The following is a 16,018-nucleotide window of genomic DNA, read 5'->3' as shown; positions in this document are numbered from 1 at the left end:
CCAAAAGTAAAATGATCAATTATTTAATTATTTCTGAAAATATTAGGTTTAAATTTCAAGTAAAACATAGTTCTTAAAGTAGTTAAAAATAACCGTTAACCTCGCATTTCTATGTTTTGACATTAAAAACACAAATATTAAAACGTCCTTAGCCGACCGACTAGGAGCCAAGTGCATAATCTTCCTGTTATTTTCACCTTGAGTTTACATAGATGCCACAGTCATAGTAAGAAAGCGATAACCTCAATTGATTGAAATGACTATTGTCAGAAACGTGACGATAAGTATGCATATAAAAATCCAGATTAAATAAAATGCATGCAATGTAAAAACACAATCGATAATCTCATTAACTAAATAAATTATATTGTTGCAATTTTGTTATAATTTTATAGCGAAATTCAGCACAGTACAGAATCTAAGATCAAACTGTGCGGATATTTTTCACTTAATTGATTGTTTATAAATATTTGTATTTAAAAAAGTTAATTAGATTGTGTCAAGTGGTAAAAACCATCGAATAAAGGTTATCATTAAGGGCAGAACAACATAAACACTAGTGTTATTTTTTGTTATATATTTTATGTAATGTATGGTTTTTTTTTAATATATTTTATTTCCTTAACTTCACATGTAGGTAAACAAATATTCACAAAAATAATTTGTATACAAATAATATGATTTATCTTCATAGTCAAATTTAACCGGCGATAACTACTACACCTAGTCATATAGATATTATATTATATATTCGATCAAAATCATGAACATAAATATATATTATAAAATTTCTTCCGGGTTCTATATCATACGATTTTTAAATCTTATTATGCAATACAACTAATCTTCTCTTTGTTTTCCGTTCTAGATATCAGTTAATCTCCGTCATATGATCATTAAAGATAATATTATAGACTATAAATACATTTTTTTAACTAATTAAAATAGTAGTTAATAGTATTTTTTCACCATATACCATCACTGGCGATCTGTTTACATTTAAATCAGCATCCAGATAACCTATGGTAGTCGGACATAGGGTCAAAATGCGTTTTTGAACTTTGCCTCAGCGAGTTCTGGAACCTCGACACCCAAGTCCCATGCTACGTCAATAGCCCGCAGAGGTCCATAAAAGCAATCGGCTCGCCTCTGACTCAGTCAGTAGCTATCGCTGCACCGACTCAAATCGACCTAATCATCATCAGTTCGTATCCGTGGTACCAGTCTAGGTTCGCGCGACAAACGCTGCGGATTTGCCGGCCGGATGACTGTTGAAAAGTGGTGAAAGGCGATAATTTCTAAATAAAAGAGAAACAACAGTGATACAAGATGCAGAAGACCCCAGTCTTCAAGATACAGACAGACAACAAGACAGCATGCAAGGGCAGTATGATCGTCGTCTCCAACAGGCTGCCGTTCGTCCTCAAAAGGAACGATAAGACCGGAAACCTGGAGAGACAAGCAAGGTGAGTCCTAACTTTCAAAACAATAGTAAATAAAAGCAATGATCTTGACTTAAATGAGCATTGGACATAAGCCAAAATCGGAATATAACTTGTATAAATATATAGAAAACGTGTGACTGAAATTTCCAGAAACACTTAGAAGTAGTTAACAATACATATAAAATCTATAATAAAACACATTGGAACATATCGACTTGACCTTGTATTTTTTTAATATTATAAGGCATCTTTTAATCATCATTTTATAAAAGGAACATACATATAGAACATACAGATGTTTAATATAATCTAAAATTGTCATGCATGTCTCAAACTATAAATACACAAAGAAAATAGAATGACTTTCGTATTCTTATACATATACTTTTAAATGTATTATATTTTCATATTGTTTTATTTCTTTATCAGATATTATTTAATTCATTAACCACAGTGATTTTTATATAACAGCAAGATCCAATCAAAGAAAACCCATAAGTGAAGATCTAATTAACTGAATATTATTCTTTAGTTATAATTAACAATAACCCATTGTTTTGCTTCAGTGTTAGTATAAACGCGTTAATATTTATTGAACTTGTTTGTTAAGTTAGATTCATTAGAATTTTATTTAAAATAACCTTAACCCAAATTATTTTAAAAAAATAACTTAAGACTACAAAATTGTAAGGTCTACTACTGATATCAAATAAACCTTAATGCTATCTACATCAAAAAGTCTTACAAGATAACTTTCTTTAGTTTTATTTTTTATTGCATCAAAACTTTATCTTTGGAGAAAATCTGTATATGGAAAATATATTTACATATATATGTACATAAAAATTACTATGTGTATATGTAATACACAATTTTTACTAAAAATGTGTATTATATATAACTCATGCCTATTAAAAAAAAATATTTAGATCATTTTAGCTAATGAGACTTCATGCATTGTGTGTTTGGTGCTTCAGTGTATATCCATTTAATTAAATATAGCACCTAACATATTGTAAATATTTTTTTCCTTCTATAATTTAGACTCTAAACCTTAGCCCAGTTGACATAGGAATTAATCAATTGCTCTAATTTTATAAGTATATTTAATGTATAGTGCTATATCATATAATAGCAACTCTGAAAAATATTTATTTATTAAATGTAAGCCCGTTGCAAAATTGGCGCTAGCCCAATGCGTTATAGCGGGAAAACACATTCAACTACTAAGTAACGAGACACCATACTAAAATCAAAGTATGTTAAACAGAGACATAATTTTATTTATTATAAGCAATTACTATAATCACTATGCAAAACCTAACCCGATTTTACTTTTATTATTCATAAGTGGAAAATCTAATATATAGTGATCGATCGGAATTTTATTCATATAATGATCATTAATCTTTCAGACACGATAGAAATTTAGAAAAACACTAGGGTCTATAAGGAATTTAAACTCAGATCTCTTACGTATTACTCACTGGTCTTTCGTGCTAGTATATAAAGTAACCTATTCAAGATTTTGCAGCTTTTTACTAATATGTATATTTATTATTTACCCTTAGTAATTACAATTAAATTTCTTATCGATCACTATGTTACAAATATATATATATATATTTATTTCTAAAATTTTAATATAGTTTTAAGTATATTAAACACATTAATATTCTCTATATATTATTTTATAAGTCGATTACATTTATATTGACATATAATGGTAACTCTGTAAAAATATAAAGTTAAACATATTGAATTAATTGCCGCTACTAAGTAAATATATCAATTATTTTATTCAGATTGTTTTCATATACATATATCAAAGATAAGTATTCTTAAGTGTATGCAATAGAATCTATTGCATACACTTGAGAATAGTTTCAAACTATTCTCAAGTAAAATAATGAATATTCCACCATCTCTCAGTTAGCATTAATAAAAATATATTTTATATTACATCTCTTCCTTGATGTATGCAATACTCGTTTAACGGTTTTACATTTACCCAGTTATTTTTTTAAATATTCTAAAACAATGCATGTGAAGAAACTGCTTACTCCTAGATTTTTCACTTGACCTACATCTGAAACCTCTCACACTGCCCATGCAGTGTGTCCTGAGTTGCTTATTGAGTTCTCGCATTTCGCTTAATATTTTTTTCATTTTCGTTATGCCTCAATTTATGCAATATTTCCTGGAAGGTATATATCGCGTATATCGATGTATGAGTGTATAACTTTAGTATCTTATTGTAAATCAGTGTTTTTATATGTGTACTACGTACTGCCATCTATTAGTATTTTTCTCATATTTTTAATACGCATCTTTAATTTTTATAACACTATTGCGCACTAGTGTAGATACATATGTTAATATGACGACTCTCAAATAAACATCAAGGTAAATATGGTAAATTAATAAAGATTTTTTAATCACTATTTAATATCGTAAATTGCATTTTCTTTAAAAAATATATATTAAGTATACTTTTCAAATATATCCGGCACCGGATAAGTATAACAATTTTTAGCACAAACTTGTATAGACCAATTTCTGTATATTATATGGAAACTGTATTTATAGTGTTTATTTGGTAAATATTTTTTCTAGACTTGTCACTTTTAAATTAAAATAAAGTAAAATATAGTATCATAATAAAGTAAAAAAAAAAATATTCTCAAGTCTCAATATATATTTCTCTCTCAAATTTGTGAAATGCCTTTTTGATATCGGAATTAATTAGTATCCTTACATTTGAATGAATGTCCCTTTTCATATGAAGTATTCATTTATAATGTTAATTTCACTATTTCCAAGTAACAATTCCATTCATGAAATCAAATGGGTACTTTTCTCTCTCTCAAAATTCGCTTCTTTAACATAGGGATTAATCCGTCCCTCGCTAAGTATCATAGACAATTATCCAATTGAAACATTATCGTACATTTGTCTAGATTATTCCATGTATGTATGTTTGTTTATTCATATATGTTTACGTATAACGGAAAGTTACTATCGTGTTTCCGAGGTACGTAACTTTCCGCTTAATTATCATAGGTTGTGCAATACATAATCAAATTCAATGTCAACATATCGCCGCTTTGGGACATCACAGCTGAGTTTTCGCAGCCGAACGTGGGCGGAAAACGTAGAAAACGTAATTTTTACGACCATAACTCATATGTAAAGCTGTAAAACATTTTCAAACAATGCATGCGCTGTGTGTTTGTGTGCATTCGAACACGTGACAACCTCGTGCGCGTGATTCGTGGGACGTGCATTTGTTACGTTTTAATCATGAATTGCACACATGATGTAAACAAAGTTAATAGCAAATATTATTTTTCAGTTAAAAATTTAAAAGGGCCAGATTTTCCAGGGTTTATTAATGGACTCAAAATTTTTATTATTAGTAAAGATTGTCATAAAAAGTTTCGCCACTAATTTGTAATTGTAAGTAAATAAAAATTATCGTAAATTATATTTTTATTTATTTAAGTGGTCGACCCTTGACAATTTTTCTGTATCCGCTACTGAATTAGAATATTGGTAACCAAACCTAATAGGCGTGAAAGCTATAAATCAGAATTGAAATTATCTAACTAGCTTAAAAAAATAAGTTTTTAAAATAGTTTCTATAAGGTGGAAGTTATAATTTTGTACAGTATGTTTTGTTCAGCAATGCGAATGTGCTACTAACAAATTGACCGAAAGTGAGACACTATTCAAAACCTAGTTGTCATGATATTTATTGTTTAATAAGCGCTCTGCATAACGACGAGCCGACGATAAAAAATGTATAACCGCTATTACCGATCGTTTCTTTTAGCACTCAGGTGGATAGCAATGAGGCTATTAACTCGAAGAGGAAGTAGAGGTAGACTGATGGTTTAAACGGCCTCTCACGGTGCCGATGTCGTACTATGTGCGTTGACACCAAGGATTGACTGCGTCCTCTCTGATCTAATAAGTTTCGTCAAAAATCAGGGAGGAATAGTTTGCTCAGTTGTACCTCATCGTGTTGTGACTGCAAAGCTCACGTTGTAAGAGGGCCGGATATCAGTACTCTCAGGGTCGATCGGTGAGGGTTGAAAACGAGCTGGTAGATGTTTCTTTGCTGTATTGATCAAAGTGTCAGCAATATTAATATCGATTTTAGCGAATTTACATCAAAGCGTTACGATACTCACAGTTAGATATAATTTGTGACCATGACAAAATACTCTTCAGGGGGAGGATAATCATTATTTCTAGCCTCAGCAAAAAAACAAAGTAATCAAGTGCTTAATATAGTCATAGATACTTACAAAACATAATATTGAAAGTATAATTTATTTAATAAATAAAAAAATGAATTAAATATTTGCTTTTTTTTAAATATCATTCGTGACCATGACAACGAGGTCTACCGTACAAAATTGTACCATAACCCTCCGCTGTACCACTGCGGACGGGCACCGCGGAATAATACCGCAATAAGTCTCATACGGCCAAAGGTTAATAAAGGGTGATCTAACTTCGAACTATTATTAGCACGCAACTTGCGTTAATTCTTCGTGGTCCATGGTCTCTGGGCTTCAGTTCTTGTGTTATCTGATTGCGCCATAATCTCGATTATTACCCTATCTCTAACGGTTCCAGTCAAATTTAAATATTTTTATATTTATTTGCACAATGCATAACAACAACTATTAAATAGTGAAACACCAAGTTGAAATTAGTCTGTATATTAGTGACATACATATGTATTTTATTATAAGCAATTATTACAGCTTTCATTCAATAGATGCACTACCGAGTTTAATTTGATTTTAATTATTCCTCTGTGAGCTTAGAAACATCTAGGAAAACCCAATCTGTGATGATCGATCGAAATTAAAATAATATAATTATTCCAGATACGATACAAGTTTAAAATACTAGTGCTTATATGAGATTCGACCACAAGTATCTTTTGTTACTTTTACGTACTATTCAAGGTTGTTAAAAATTTTAATTTCTCTCACATATATTTCAATGCACATTATATTTCACTTATATATTAATTTCACAATCTAACTTAACTTTTCAATGAATTATAATGCGTATTAAGATGAGCGGAATATTAATGAGAAAGTGAGATACGCGAGGTTTGAACTAAGCCGACGATGTACAATATAATATATATAAGCGATTGTTATATATTGAAGCCTATAGCACGAATGAGAATATCTGAGCCGTACGATCTTCCAGGAAATTATTAATATTTAAGTATGCAACTAAGATCGAAATTTTAGTAGTATAATTTCGCGGTAACTTTAAATAAGTTTTATTTATTTTTGCACAATAATCGTTTATTAAAGTTTTAACTTAAACTAATATTACAATATTTTTTTAATAAAATTCGAATAGTTTACACTTAATTATAACTAATCTGTATTTACCTAGAAGATTTACTTAAATTATACAAGAATATATTTTAATGTGAACTTCATAATAAATAATATTATATTATTATAATACAGTGTTATTGCATCAATTAGCGACCATGTGCAAATATTGTTACAGTCTTCCATATCAATATAGGCAATGATAATACAAATGCAAACATGAATATTCATCATTTTGACAATTTCCGTTATTTGTTTGCATAGTATAAGTGTCTACTAACTTTGATTACTCGCATTGGGTAAATATTAAACGTTTTTTAATATATATTACAACGTCATACTTTATTACAAGCCACTCATAAAATCATATTGTTTTATCCCAGAAGTTTCAGAAAAAAAACCTTATCTATAGTGACTAATATTATATGGTATTGCAGCATTTATTTTCTATATAGTAGTAATATCGCAAATTGACATAACTATATATTCACAGTGTAACTATAAAATTTAGCAACAATAAATTTTATAAAATTAGTAATATTTTAAACGATATAATTTGTACAAATCGTTTCTCTAGTTCAAGTTTTGAATGTATAATGCCAAAACAATTAATACCAAAAGATTAAAATAGCATTTCATAAGTAATTATTATGCTATATGTATCATTTACCCAGAAAGCCTAAACATATGTGTACGTTTGAGATCGTATTATATTACTTATACGGTATAGACTATAGAGAGTAGATACATTAAAGTAGCATAAATTAATTATTAAGTATTTTTAATTTAATACCTTTAAAAAATATGATTGATTCATAATAGATAATTAAATTTGAAAAGTATTAATGAAATTATAAATATGTATATATTGCTGTAATATTTGCATATTTTATAAAAAGTGTTTCTAATCTATCTAACTGATACGAAATAACAGTAGTATAAATCGGTGACTAATACCTGAAAGAGCTGGATTTTATCCATTAGAATCCAAGTATTTTTGCTTTTTCTATTGTTTCTGGTAAGTCGGAGTTTGTAATTATTATATAATTAAAATTCTGATCCATCACCAGAGATTAGGTTTTCTTAGATTTTTTTAATCTCACGGATGAATATCTAGCTGGGCCTTGCATAGTGACATCAAATGATTATGTGAGCTGTAATAATAAATGATAATTAATACAATAGACTACACTGATTTACATCTGGTGTCTCACTACTTACATATTAGTTGTTGATTGTGTTCACCCCGTAGTATTGCATTTGACTAACCCCTGTCATGTTGCAACGGAAGATTAACAATAAATGTATAAAAATAATATTTACTATCGATATTAAATTTAATTAATTTATTATTAACATATTTAAGTTTAATATCGATAGTAAATTAATTATATTATTATTAAACATGTAAATATTGGCGCCATCAATGCGCAAGCAGAAATACAAAAAATATTCTGAACAAATTTAATAGCAAGCAGACCCTTCTTAAATTAATGTTTTAAAGATATTTTTATAATGGTTTCCTGAGAATATACATGTATTTTAAACATGTTAAATAATAACTGAGTAAACCTTATTTTTATTTTAAAATAAAATATTTTTACTTTAATGCAACGAAATTAGCTACTTATTGTAATTAAGCTAATGTGTTTTGCGCCAAAACTTTAATATGAGCCGAGCATTAAATTTATAATTACGTTTCGTTATGCCGGAATTTGATCCACAGTGTTCTTAGTTATTAATTCACACATTAGCCCACTTTACCACTGCAAAATGCCTCCTAAATTAATAAGCATGTTAGTTTTGCTGCTTGCCCTTTAGCTCTACAATTAATTCTCCTTTAGTAACTTAAAATGGCACACATGGCTATTATGCCAAGTTTAATTAATTTTGTCATACTATTTCTACCAGCTCTAGATACATATACATTATAAAATTAAATTTAAATATACGTATATATTATTACAAAGCATAAATGAGACACTGTCTCTATATGCAAATAAATATAAATTGAATACTTAGCAACAACTATATTACACATAATGCTCGAGTTAGCAACGACTATCGTCACAGTTCAATTATTGGATCATATGTCAGATTCTCCAGTGATTGAAACAATTTCACAAGTGAATCTTGACCTTCACTCTAATTCATCATTGCTGAAGTACCAAATTATTTGAAGATGATAGCTTTTAAATAGATAGGGACAATTCTTAATTATTGCTACATGAACACCTCTGTTTATTGTTATTTTAATTTATATTTTAATCAAGGATTGTACATAAGAAATTGCTTTTTAAAAATTAGTTAAAATTAACTAGCATCAAAATAGTCACTCATTGCTAGTAACCGTACTAGTGAATAATTAAGATCATTTATTTTTCATTAATATGAGTGCAACTTTTGGATTCAAGTGGCTAATAAGTTGAATAGTATACACAAATTCAAATCCTATTGCAAAATACTCAAAATACTCATTTTATTGGCGACTTTGTTAAAAGCTAATTATCTTGTCACAAACTAGGATTGCTTTCAATTGCTTTAGCTGCTGTAACGTTAATGTTCGGTGTTTGTACTATTGGATCTTTTATCACTATAAATTAAAAAAATTAGTTACTAATTCAATCGCACTAGAAATGTTTTATCATTTCTAGAAAAGGTTGAATCACAAATTATTGTGAAAAAATGTATGAGATATTCACATTATTTCACTCTATATTTGTTTATTACACACACACAAATCCACTCATATCTCTTTCATGTCCTATTTAATAGCTTATCTTTATTGTCAATATCAAATTCCAATACGATGTCATTATATGCAATAAAACAACCAATGTTTTTAAACACAAATCTTTCAATAGAACACTAAACAATGTAATTTTAAACCTATTCAATTTAAAATAGGAATGGAAAGATAAAAATCTTCCATTATCAATGATGCAAATAAATATAACGCCCTCTAAATAAAATCATCCAATTGTAGAACAATAATATATGATTGACGTCATTTGTCAAAGTTGACTGCAAAAAAATATGCAATTATAATCAATGACCGTAACGCTTATGCAATATGATTTCAGTGCTGGTGGACTGGTAACAGCAGTAGCTCCAGTAGTCATAAACGGTAATGGAATTTGGGTAGGATGGCCAGGTATACATTTGGACAATCCCAACGAAAGGATTCCGGAATCTGACCCGAAGGATCAAACTCCAACAGCTGGTCTATTATCGAGCAAAGTAAATATATCTTTATCTTAAAAGTTAAAACATCACATCTAAATATTATTTAATCATATATCTTACTTATAATTTTAGGTTGTCTGTGTAAGCGCAGACAAGAAAATGTTTGACATGTACTATAACGGATGCTGTAATGGTACATTTTGGCCTTTGTTTCACTCAATGCCAGACAGAGCTACATTCATCGCCGACAATTGGAGAGCTTATGTTGAAATCAATAAGAACTTTGCTCAAAGGACTTTGGAAGCCTTATTCATGCTAAAAAATGATAAGAAAGATGATTTAACGCCAATTGTGTGGGTTCACGATTATCACTTAATGTTGGCTGCGAATTGGATAAGAGAGGTTAATATTTTAATCATTTATCTTTGCTTATATAATAATCATAATTTATATTGTATTTTATAGAAAGCTGAAGAAAACAATATACCGTGTAAACTCGGTTTCTTCTTGCACATTCCGTTTCCACCGTGGGATATATTCAGGTTGTTCCCATGGTCGGATGAGGTCTTGCAAGGAATACTCGGCTGTGACATGGTCGGCTTTCATATACAAGACTATTGCTTGAACTTCATCGATTGCTGCCAAAGAAATCTCGGATGTCGTGTCGATCGTAAGAATTTACTCGTTGAATTGGGAGGCAGAACCGTACGAGTCCGACCATTGCCTATTGGAATCCCGTTTGATAGATTCGTAGAACTAGCAGAAAGCGCTCCGACTCTATTACCCAAAAACCAGAAAATAATTCTAGGCGTTGATCGTTTAGATTATACGAAAGGTTTAGTCAACAGATTGAAAGCTTTCGAATTGTTATTAGAAAAGCATCCGGAGCACAAAGAGAAGATCACACTTTTGCAAATATCTGTTCCATCGCGCACAGATGTAAAAGAATACCAAGAATTAAAAGAAGAGATGGATCAACTCGTCGGACGAATCAACGGACAATTCACAACGCCGAATTGGTCACCGATTAGGTACATATACGGATGCGTAGGACAAGCGGAGCTTGCTTCGTTTTACAGAGATGCTTTTGTAGCTTTAGTAACTCCATTGAGAGACGGAATGAATTTGGTAGCAAAGGAATTTGTGGCATGTCAAATCAATTCGTCTCCTGGCGTTCTGATCGTTTCACCGTTTGCCGGTGCTGGAGAGACAATGCACGAAGCGCTCATCTGTAACCCATATGAAATTGATGACGCAGCTGAAGTGATCCATAGAGCTTTAACAATGCCAGAAGACGAACGCACACTTCGTATGAACCATTTGAGACGCCGTGAAAGAGATCACGATGTGAATCACTGGATGAAGAGCTTCTTGAAAGCAATGGATTCGCTCGAAGAAGAAAGAGATGAAATTGGTGCTACTACTATGCATCCAGTTACGATGGACGACTTCGATGATTATCTTTCTAAGTATGTGTATTAGATTATGTGTTATATTTAGCATTATTATATTATAACTTATTTTATAATAACAGATATCTCGGACACACTCATAAACTAGCTCTGCTTTTGGACTACGATGGAACATTGGCTCCGATAGCACCACATCCAGACCTAGCAACTCTACCTATCGAAACCAAAAACGTTTTACAGAGGCTTTCGAATTTATCTGATGTATACATTTCTATTATTTCTGGAAGAAATGTTGATAATGTCAAGCAAATGGTCAGTTTTTAATGTAATTTAATATCCATTATCTTTTATATAAAACTAACATTGTTCCCATCAAAAAATATGAAATAATTATTAATTACCGAAATGTGTGTGTAGCCTGTGAAGTTAATCGCGAGTGAATAATTATTGGTTTAAAACTTAAGTAAATTATTTCATTCTATTTTTTATTGCAGATGTGTTTGATTATAAAATATTTTTATTTTAAAGTGTTTTTTTTATAAAATAAAATATTTAAACATTGTTTTTTCAAAAAAAATATTAGTAGTAACGCATAAAGTTCAAAAGTTTTCATATTTTTCACTGGTGAAAGTGAATTACTTTCACAAAGCGATTTTGATATAGATATTTCACTTTATAAATAATGGGGTCTGATTATGTAAATGAATTAAGCATTGAACTAACATCCATATACGTATAGGCGAATATAGATATTATTATTTTTTATTTTTAGGTTGGAATTGAGGGTATTACATATGCTGGCAGCCACGGATTAGAAATATTGCATCCAGATGGAAGTAAATTCGTCCATCCAATGCCGATGGAGTTTGAAGATAAAGTCGGTGAACTGTTAAAGAATTTACAAGAACAGGTTATTATATTATATATTTCAATGTGAATGAATGTGTACTTAGTTTATTATAAGTATAGTTAATTTAATATTTTATAAATAGGTCTGTAGAGATGGAGCATGGGTTGAAAACAAAGGAGCGCTTCTAACTTTCCACTACAGAGAAACTCCTGCATTTTTAAGGGATGCATTAGTGGAACAGGCTAAATCATTGATTCTCAAAGCTGGTTTTAGAGCTGCTCCTGCTCATTGCGCCATTGAAGCCAAGCCACCGGTTCAATGGAATAAAGGTATATATTTTATTTTATTTATTAAGTAATTTATATCTAATATGTTGTGTTGAATTTAAGGTCGGGCTTCAATATACATTTTAAGAACTGCCTTCGGAGTGGATTGGAGTGAAAGAATAAAAATAATTTATGCTGGTGACGATAACACAGATGAAGATGCTATGCAGGTAAAGATATAGCATAATTAATTAAATTTCAGATATGCTCATTTTATATATATGTATATATATTTCCATCGTTGCATGAAATTTTCACCTGCATCACATAGCTGCTACCGCTTAACGTATTAAAACTGTACTGCATACCTTTAGAAAGGGTAATAAAGTCAATCACATCAATAATCGATAATAATAATTAAATCAATAAGATTATTGATTGAAGATTGATTAGCATGGGTCGCGTTGGAAGATAATGTAATATATGTTATAAAAAATAGAAAAAAGTACGGCGATTATTTATAATCATCTCAAAATGTATAGAATGATATGTTGAAATTAAATTCATGTTTTATTTTTAAGGCATTGAAAGGTATGGCTGCAACCTTCCGCGTTGTATCATCGCACATCATAAAAACTTCAGCAGAACGACGTCTTCCGTCTACAGATTCGGTTCTGGCAATGCTAAAATGGGTAGAGAGACACTTTAGCAAACGTAAGCCCAGAACAAACTCGTTGACATATAAAAATGCACGTAAACGTGACGTTGTAAAGATGCACATGTCGTTTGATATTAAAAACAATCTTAGCAGTGAAGGTTCAGATGATGCATCTAACTGAGATTTTTACGATATATGTATATTTCAATACAAGCTTAACATGAAATTATTGCAATTTATATACTCCAAAGATTACATGTATATTACATTAATATATATGCATGTAGTATAATATGTATGCATATATGCATATATTCTTGATAATTGCTTGTTATAATAATCTAGTCTGGATAAATTTAATTAATGTAAAACTGCTACTTTTGCTTTTGGATACAATTTTTTTATATACAATAATCTGAAAATTAAATTCTTAATTCAACATTCCTTAGTTTTATATATTTATATAATTAGAATATTATTAATAAATTAATTTTAATTATTTCTATTATTGTAAATTAATAATAAAGTTAGTTTACATAACAATTTTATGAGATAAAAACATAATAAATACCAAAGAATCAAAACAAAAATATTTATAAATTAAAAAATTGCTGTATACTATTTAGGTATCATGAAATAGATAGTTCCTATTATGAAATTAGTATATGTTGTAGTTATCGTGCCTTATGTGTTTCTACATTAAATTTTGTAAAAAAATATTTTCAGTGCTAATAAATTTATAAAATACAAAATATAAAAACGTTTATTTTACACTACAATTGCAATAAAGCGCAATATAGCACAGTTGTACTCATCTCACGATTCACATAAGCATTTTACATTTTAAGCCGTATTATTTGGTATTATTATATAAAATTAAAATAATATATGTATATAAATAAAATAAAATAAATATTTCCAAATTTTTTAAAATACCTGCCACTCAAAATGTATTTCTAGTTTTCTCACAAATTACTCTTTACTGACTAGAAAAATACACCTATTTTATATATTATTACTACTTCATAACTCTCAATAATTGACAGCATGGTAATGTTGCTAGCAAATAAAACTATTTTTTATGTGGTTTCTGTAAGGTAATATTGAACAAGGCTCTAACAAGTCTTAGTTTTACATATAATTTAACTTGATTTATCTATTACTGTATGCTTAATCTTAAACATTACGGCAAACCTTAAGCTGTAAGGATTTTTGGATGTAACAAACATATATAATACTATATGTAACAAACATATATAATACTATATAAAATATATATTCACAACTTTATTTAACTTCAAACAATACATAAATATCAAACCAAAATTAATTTTAAATATCAATATTAAATTAATAAGATAATCATACACGTGTGTATATTGTACACATTTTTTTATTTTAGTGTTGTTGTGATTCATTAAATAATAGGTAGGAATTACACTGAACTATAACTTATTTAATTTAATTTAGCAAGAGAAAGTTTTCTCAAATGGAATCACATTTTTATAAAACAAAAAAAGAATACTTAATTTTTTCTACTTTCAATATCATTCATGTCTTTTTTAATGCATTATTTCTTCAAAAATAAATGTTTTTTTAAAGCTTGCAATATCTTAGCAAGCTTTTCATACTTTAATTGCAAGTAGGTAGTAATTAATTTTTTTAACAGAAAATTTTTTTTTGTTACAGTAAGATGATCAGACATCTACCTTTAAGGTGGATTGTCCTTCTCAAAAATGTTGTCTTTTGTCCTTCTTGAGCTAAAATATCCAAAATGATTTTTTTTGAACTCCTGTAGGAATTTTTTCTAATTTGTTCTCTAAAAATAGTGACTTTTTGTTTTTATTTAACCCCCGTAACAATTTGTCCTTTTTTGTCCTCCTTGACCAAAAAATCCAAGATAGTCGTTTTATTTTTAGTGTTTTTTTATTTATATTTTTAGTCTGTTAACCTTAGTTAAAGCAGTATTGCTTAGAATTTTAAATGTGAAAATTAGCCAAAAATTTTTTTTTCGACAAGAGATTTGTAATGAAAAATATAAGGATTGAATTATTTTACATTTTATAAATTAAATATAAATTTTTATATCCAAAATGCTATGAATGTTGAAAATATAACGTACAAGTTCTGTCTGAATTTTACAACCCTAAGTTATTAAGGCTGAAAATCATCCATTCTTTACTATTATTTTACGCTGATCTTAAAATAGATGTGAATTATGCTTTTGAAGTACCTTAAAAGTTCTTGTATTTTTTGTTTCAAAACATGAAGTGGCGCAGATGTGAAAACGTTCGGTTCTTGTCAAAAAATAGTTATGGTATCCAAAAACATATTTGCATGTAAATGGATAGATATATGTCTTAACAACACTTTATATGAAAACAAATATACAATAAACATAAAAAGTATGTAAAGTCAAATAGATGAAAAATGTGTTAAACCATAAATGAGTTTGCTCAAAATATATTTTTCATTAAATTTTGTTTTATTTCATACATTTGTTGAAGAATTTTACTCAAAATTTATTTATCCATAATAAATCATATTTTGTCTGGACATTAAGTGAATAATTAAGGTTGTTATGCATTCCTTTTATAAAAATATCGTTGGCTAAATTTAATAAAATATATTTTTATAGCTAAAAATGTATATGGATTCGAAACAATAATATAACCATAATTATCACAAAAATCTGTAAATGGTGATATATAGTGTGGGAGACTATTTAAATATGTAATTATTATAACATGGATAAAACTTGGCGGCATTCCGGTAACACTGACGGGCCGGTGGCACATTATTTTGATAGACTTCGACGTTTAGACA

The 16,018-nt window shown here is 29.0% G+C and overlaps 1 protein-coding gene and 1 long non-coding RNA gene across 2 annotated transcripts; one reads left to right on the top strand and one right to left on the bottom strand.

The window, feature by feature from the left end:
• The first annotated feature begins 1,160 nt into the window (after positions 1 to 1,160).
• On the top strand, positions 1,161 to 13,636 carry Tps1 (Trehalose-6-phosphate synthase 1). Its single transcript, XM_088194977.1, has 9 exons — positions 1,161 to 1,466; positions 9,904 to 10,060; positions 10,139 to 10,408; positions 10,472 to 11,475; positions 11,541 to 11,730; positions 12,191 to 12,328; positions 12,411 to 12,597; positions 12,658 to 12,764; positions 13,116 to 13,636. The coding sequence occupies exons 1-9, from the start codon at positions 1,330 to 1,332 to the stop codon at positions 13,371 to 13,373; spliced, it is 2,448 nt and encodes an 815-aa protein (XP_088051103.1). The 5' UTR covers positions 1,161 to 1,329; the 3' UTR covers positions 13,374 to 13,636.
• LOC148230791 (uncharacterized) lies at positions 6,163 to 14,226 on the bottom strand. Its single transcript, XR_015811049.1, has 3 exons — positions 14,129 to 14,226; positions 8,042 to 8,091; positions 6,163 to 7,974 (listed from the first exon to the last, which is right to left on the bottom strand). It is a non-coding gene; the product is annotated as an uncharacterized LOC148230791 (long non-coding RNA).
• Between the last annotated feature and the right edge of the window lie 1,792 nt (positions 14,227 to 16,018).

The sequence above is a fragment of the Plectrocnemia conspersa genome, unplaced genomic scaffold (genome assembly GCF_051122295.1).
Source record: "Plectrocnemia conspersa isolate PC_06_02 unplaced genomic scaffold, ASM5112229v1 ptg000010l, whole genome shotgun sequence".
Lineage (NCBI taxonomy): Eukaryota > Metazoa > Arthropoda > Insecta > Trichoptera > Polycentropodidae > Plectrocnemia > Plectrocnemia conspersa.
The sequence above is the reverse complement of the archived record's forward strand: the minus strand, read 5'-3'. Positions and strand labels throughout refer to the sequence as shown.

Bases quoted from the DNA above. Each gene is read 5' to 3' on its own strand.
- Tps1 (XM_088194977.1), top strand. From the start codon at position 1,330: ATGCAGAAGACCCCAGTCTTCAAGATACAGACAGACAACAAGACAGCA. The intron at 12,329-12,410 runs GTTATTATATTA...TTTTATAAATAG, and splicing joins TAAAGAATTTACAAGAACAG to GTCTGTAGAGATGGAGCATG. The intron at 12,598-12,657 runs GTATATATTTTA...GTTGAATTTAAG, and splicing joins ACCGGTTCAATGGAATAAAG to GTCGGGCTTCAATATACATT.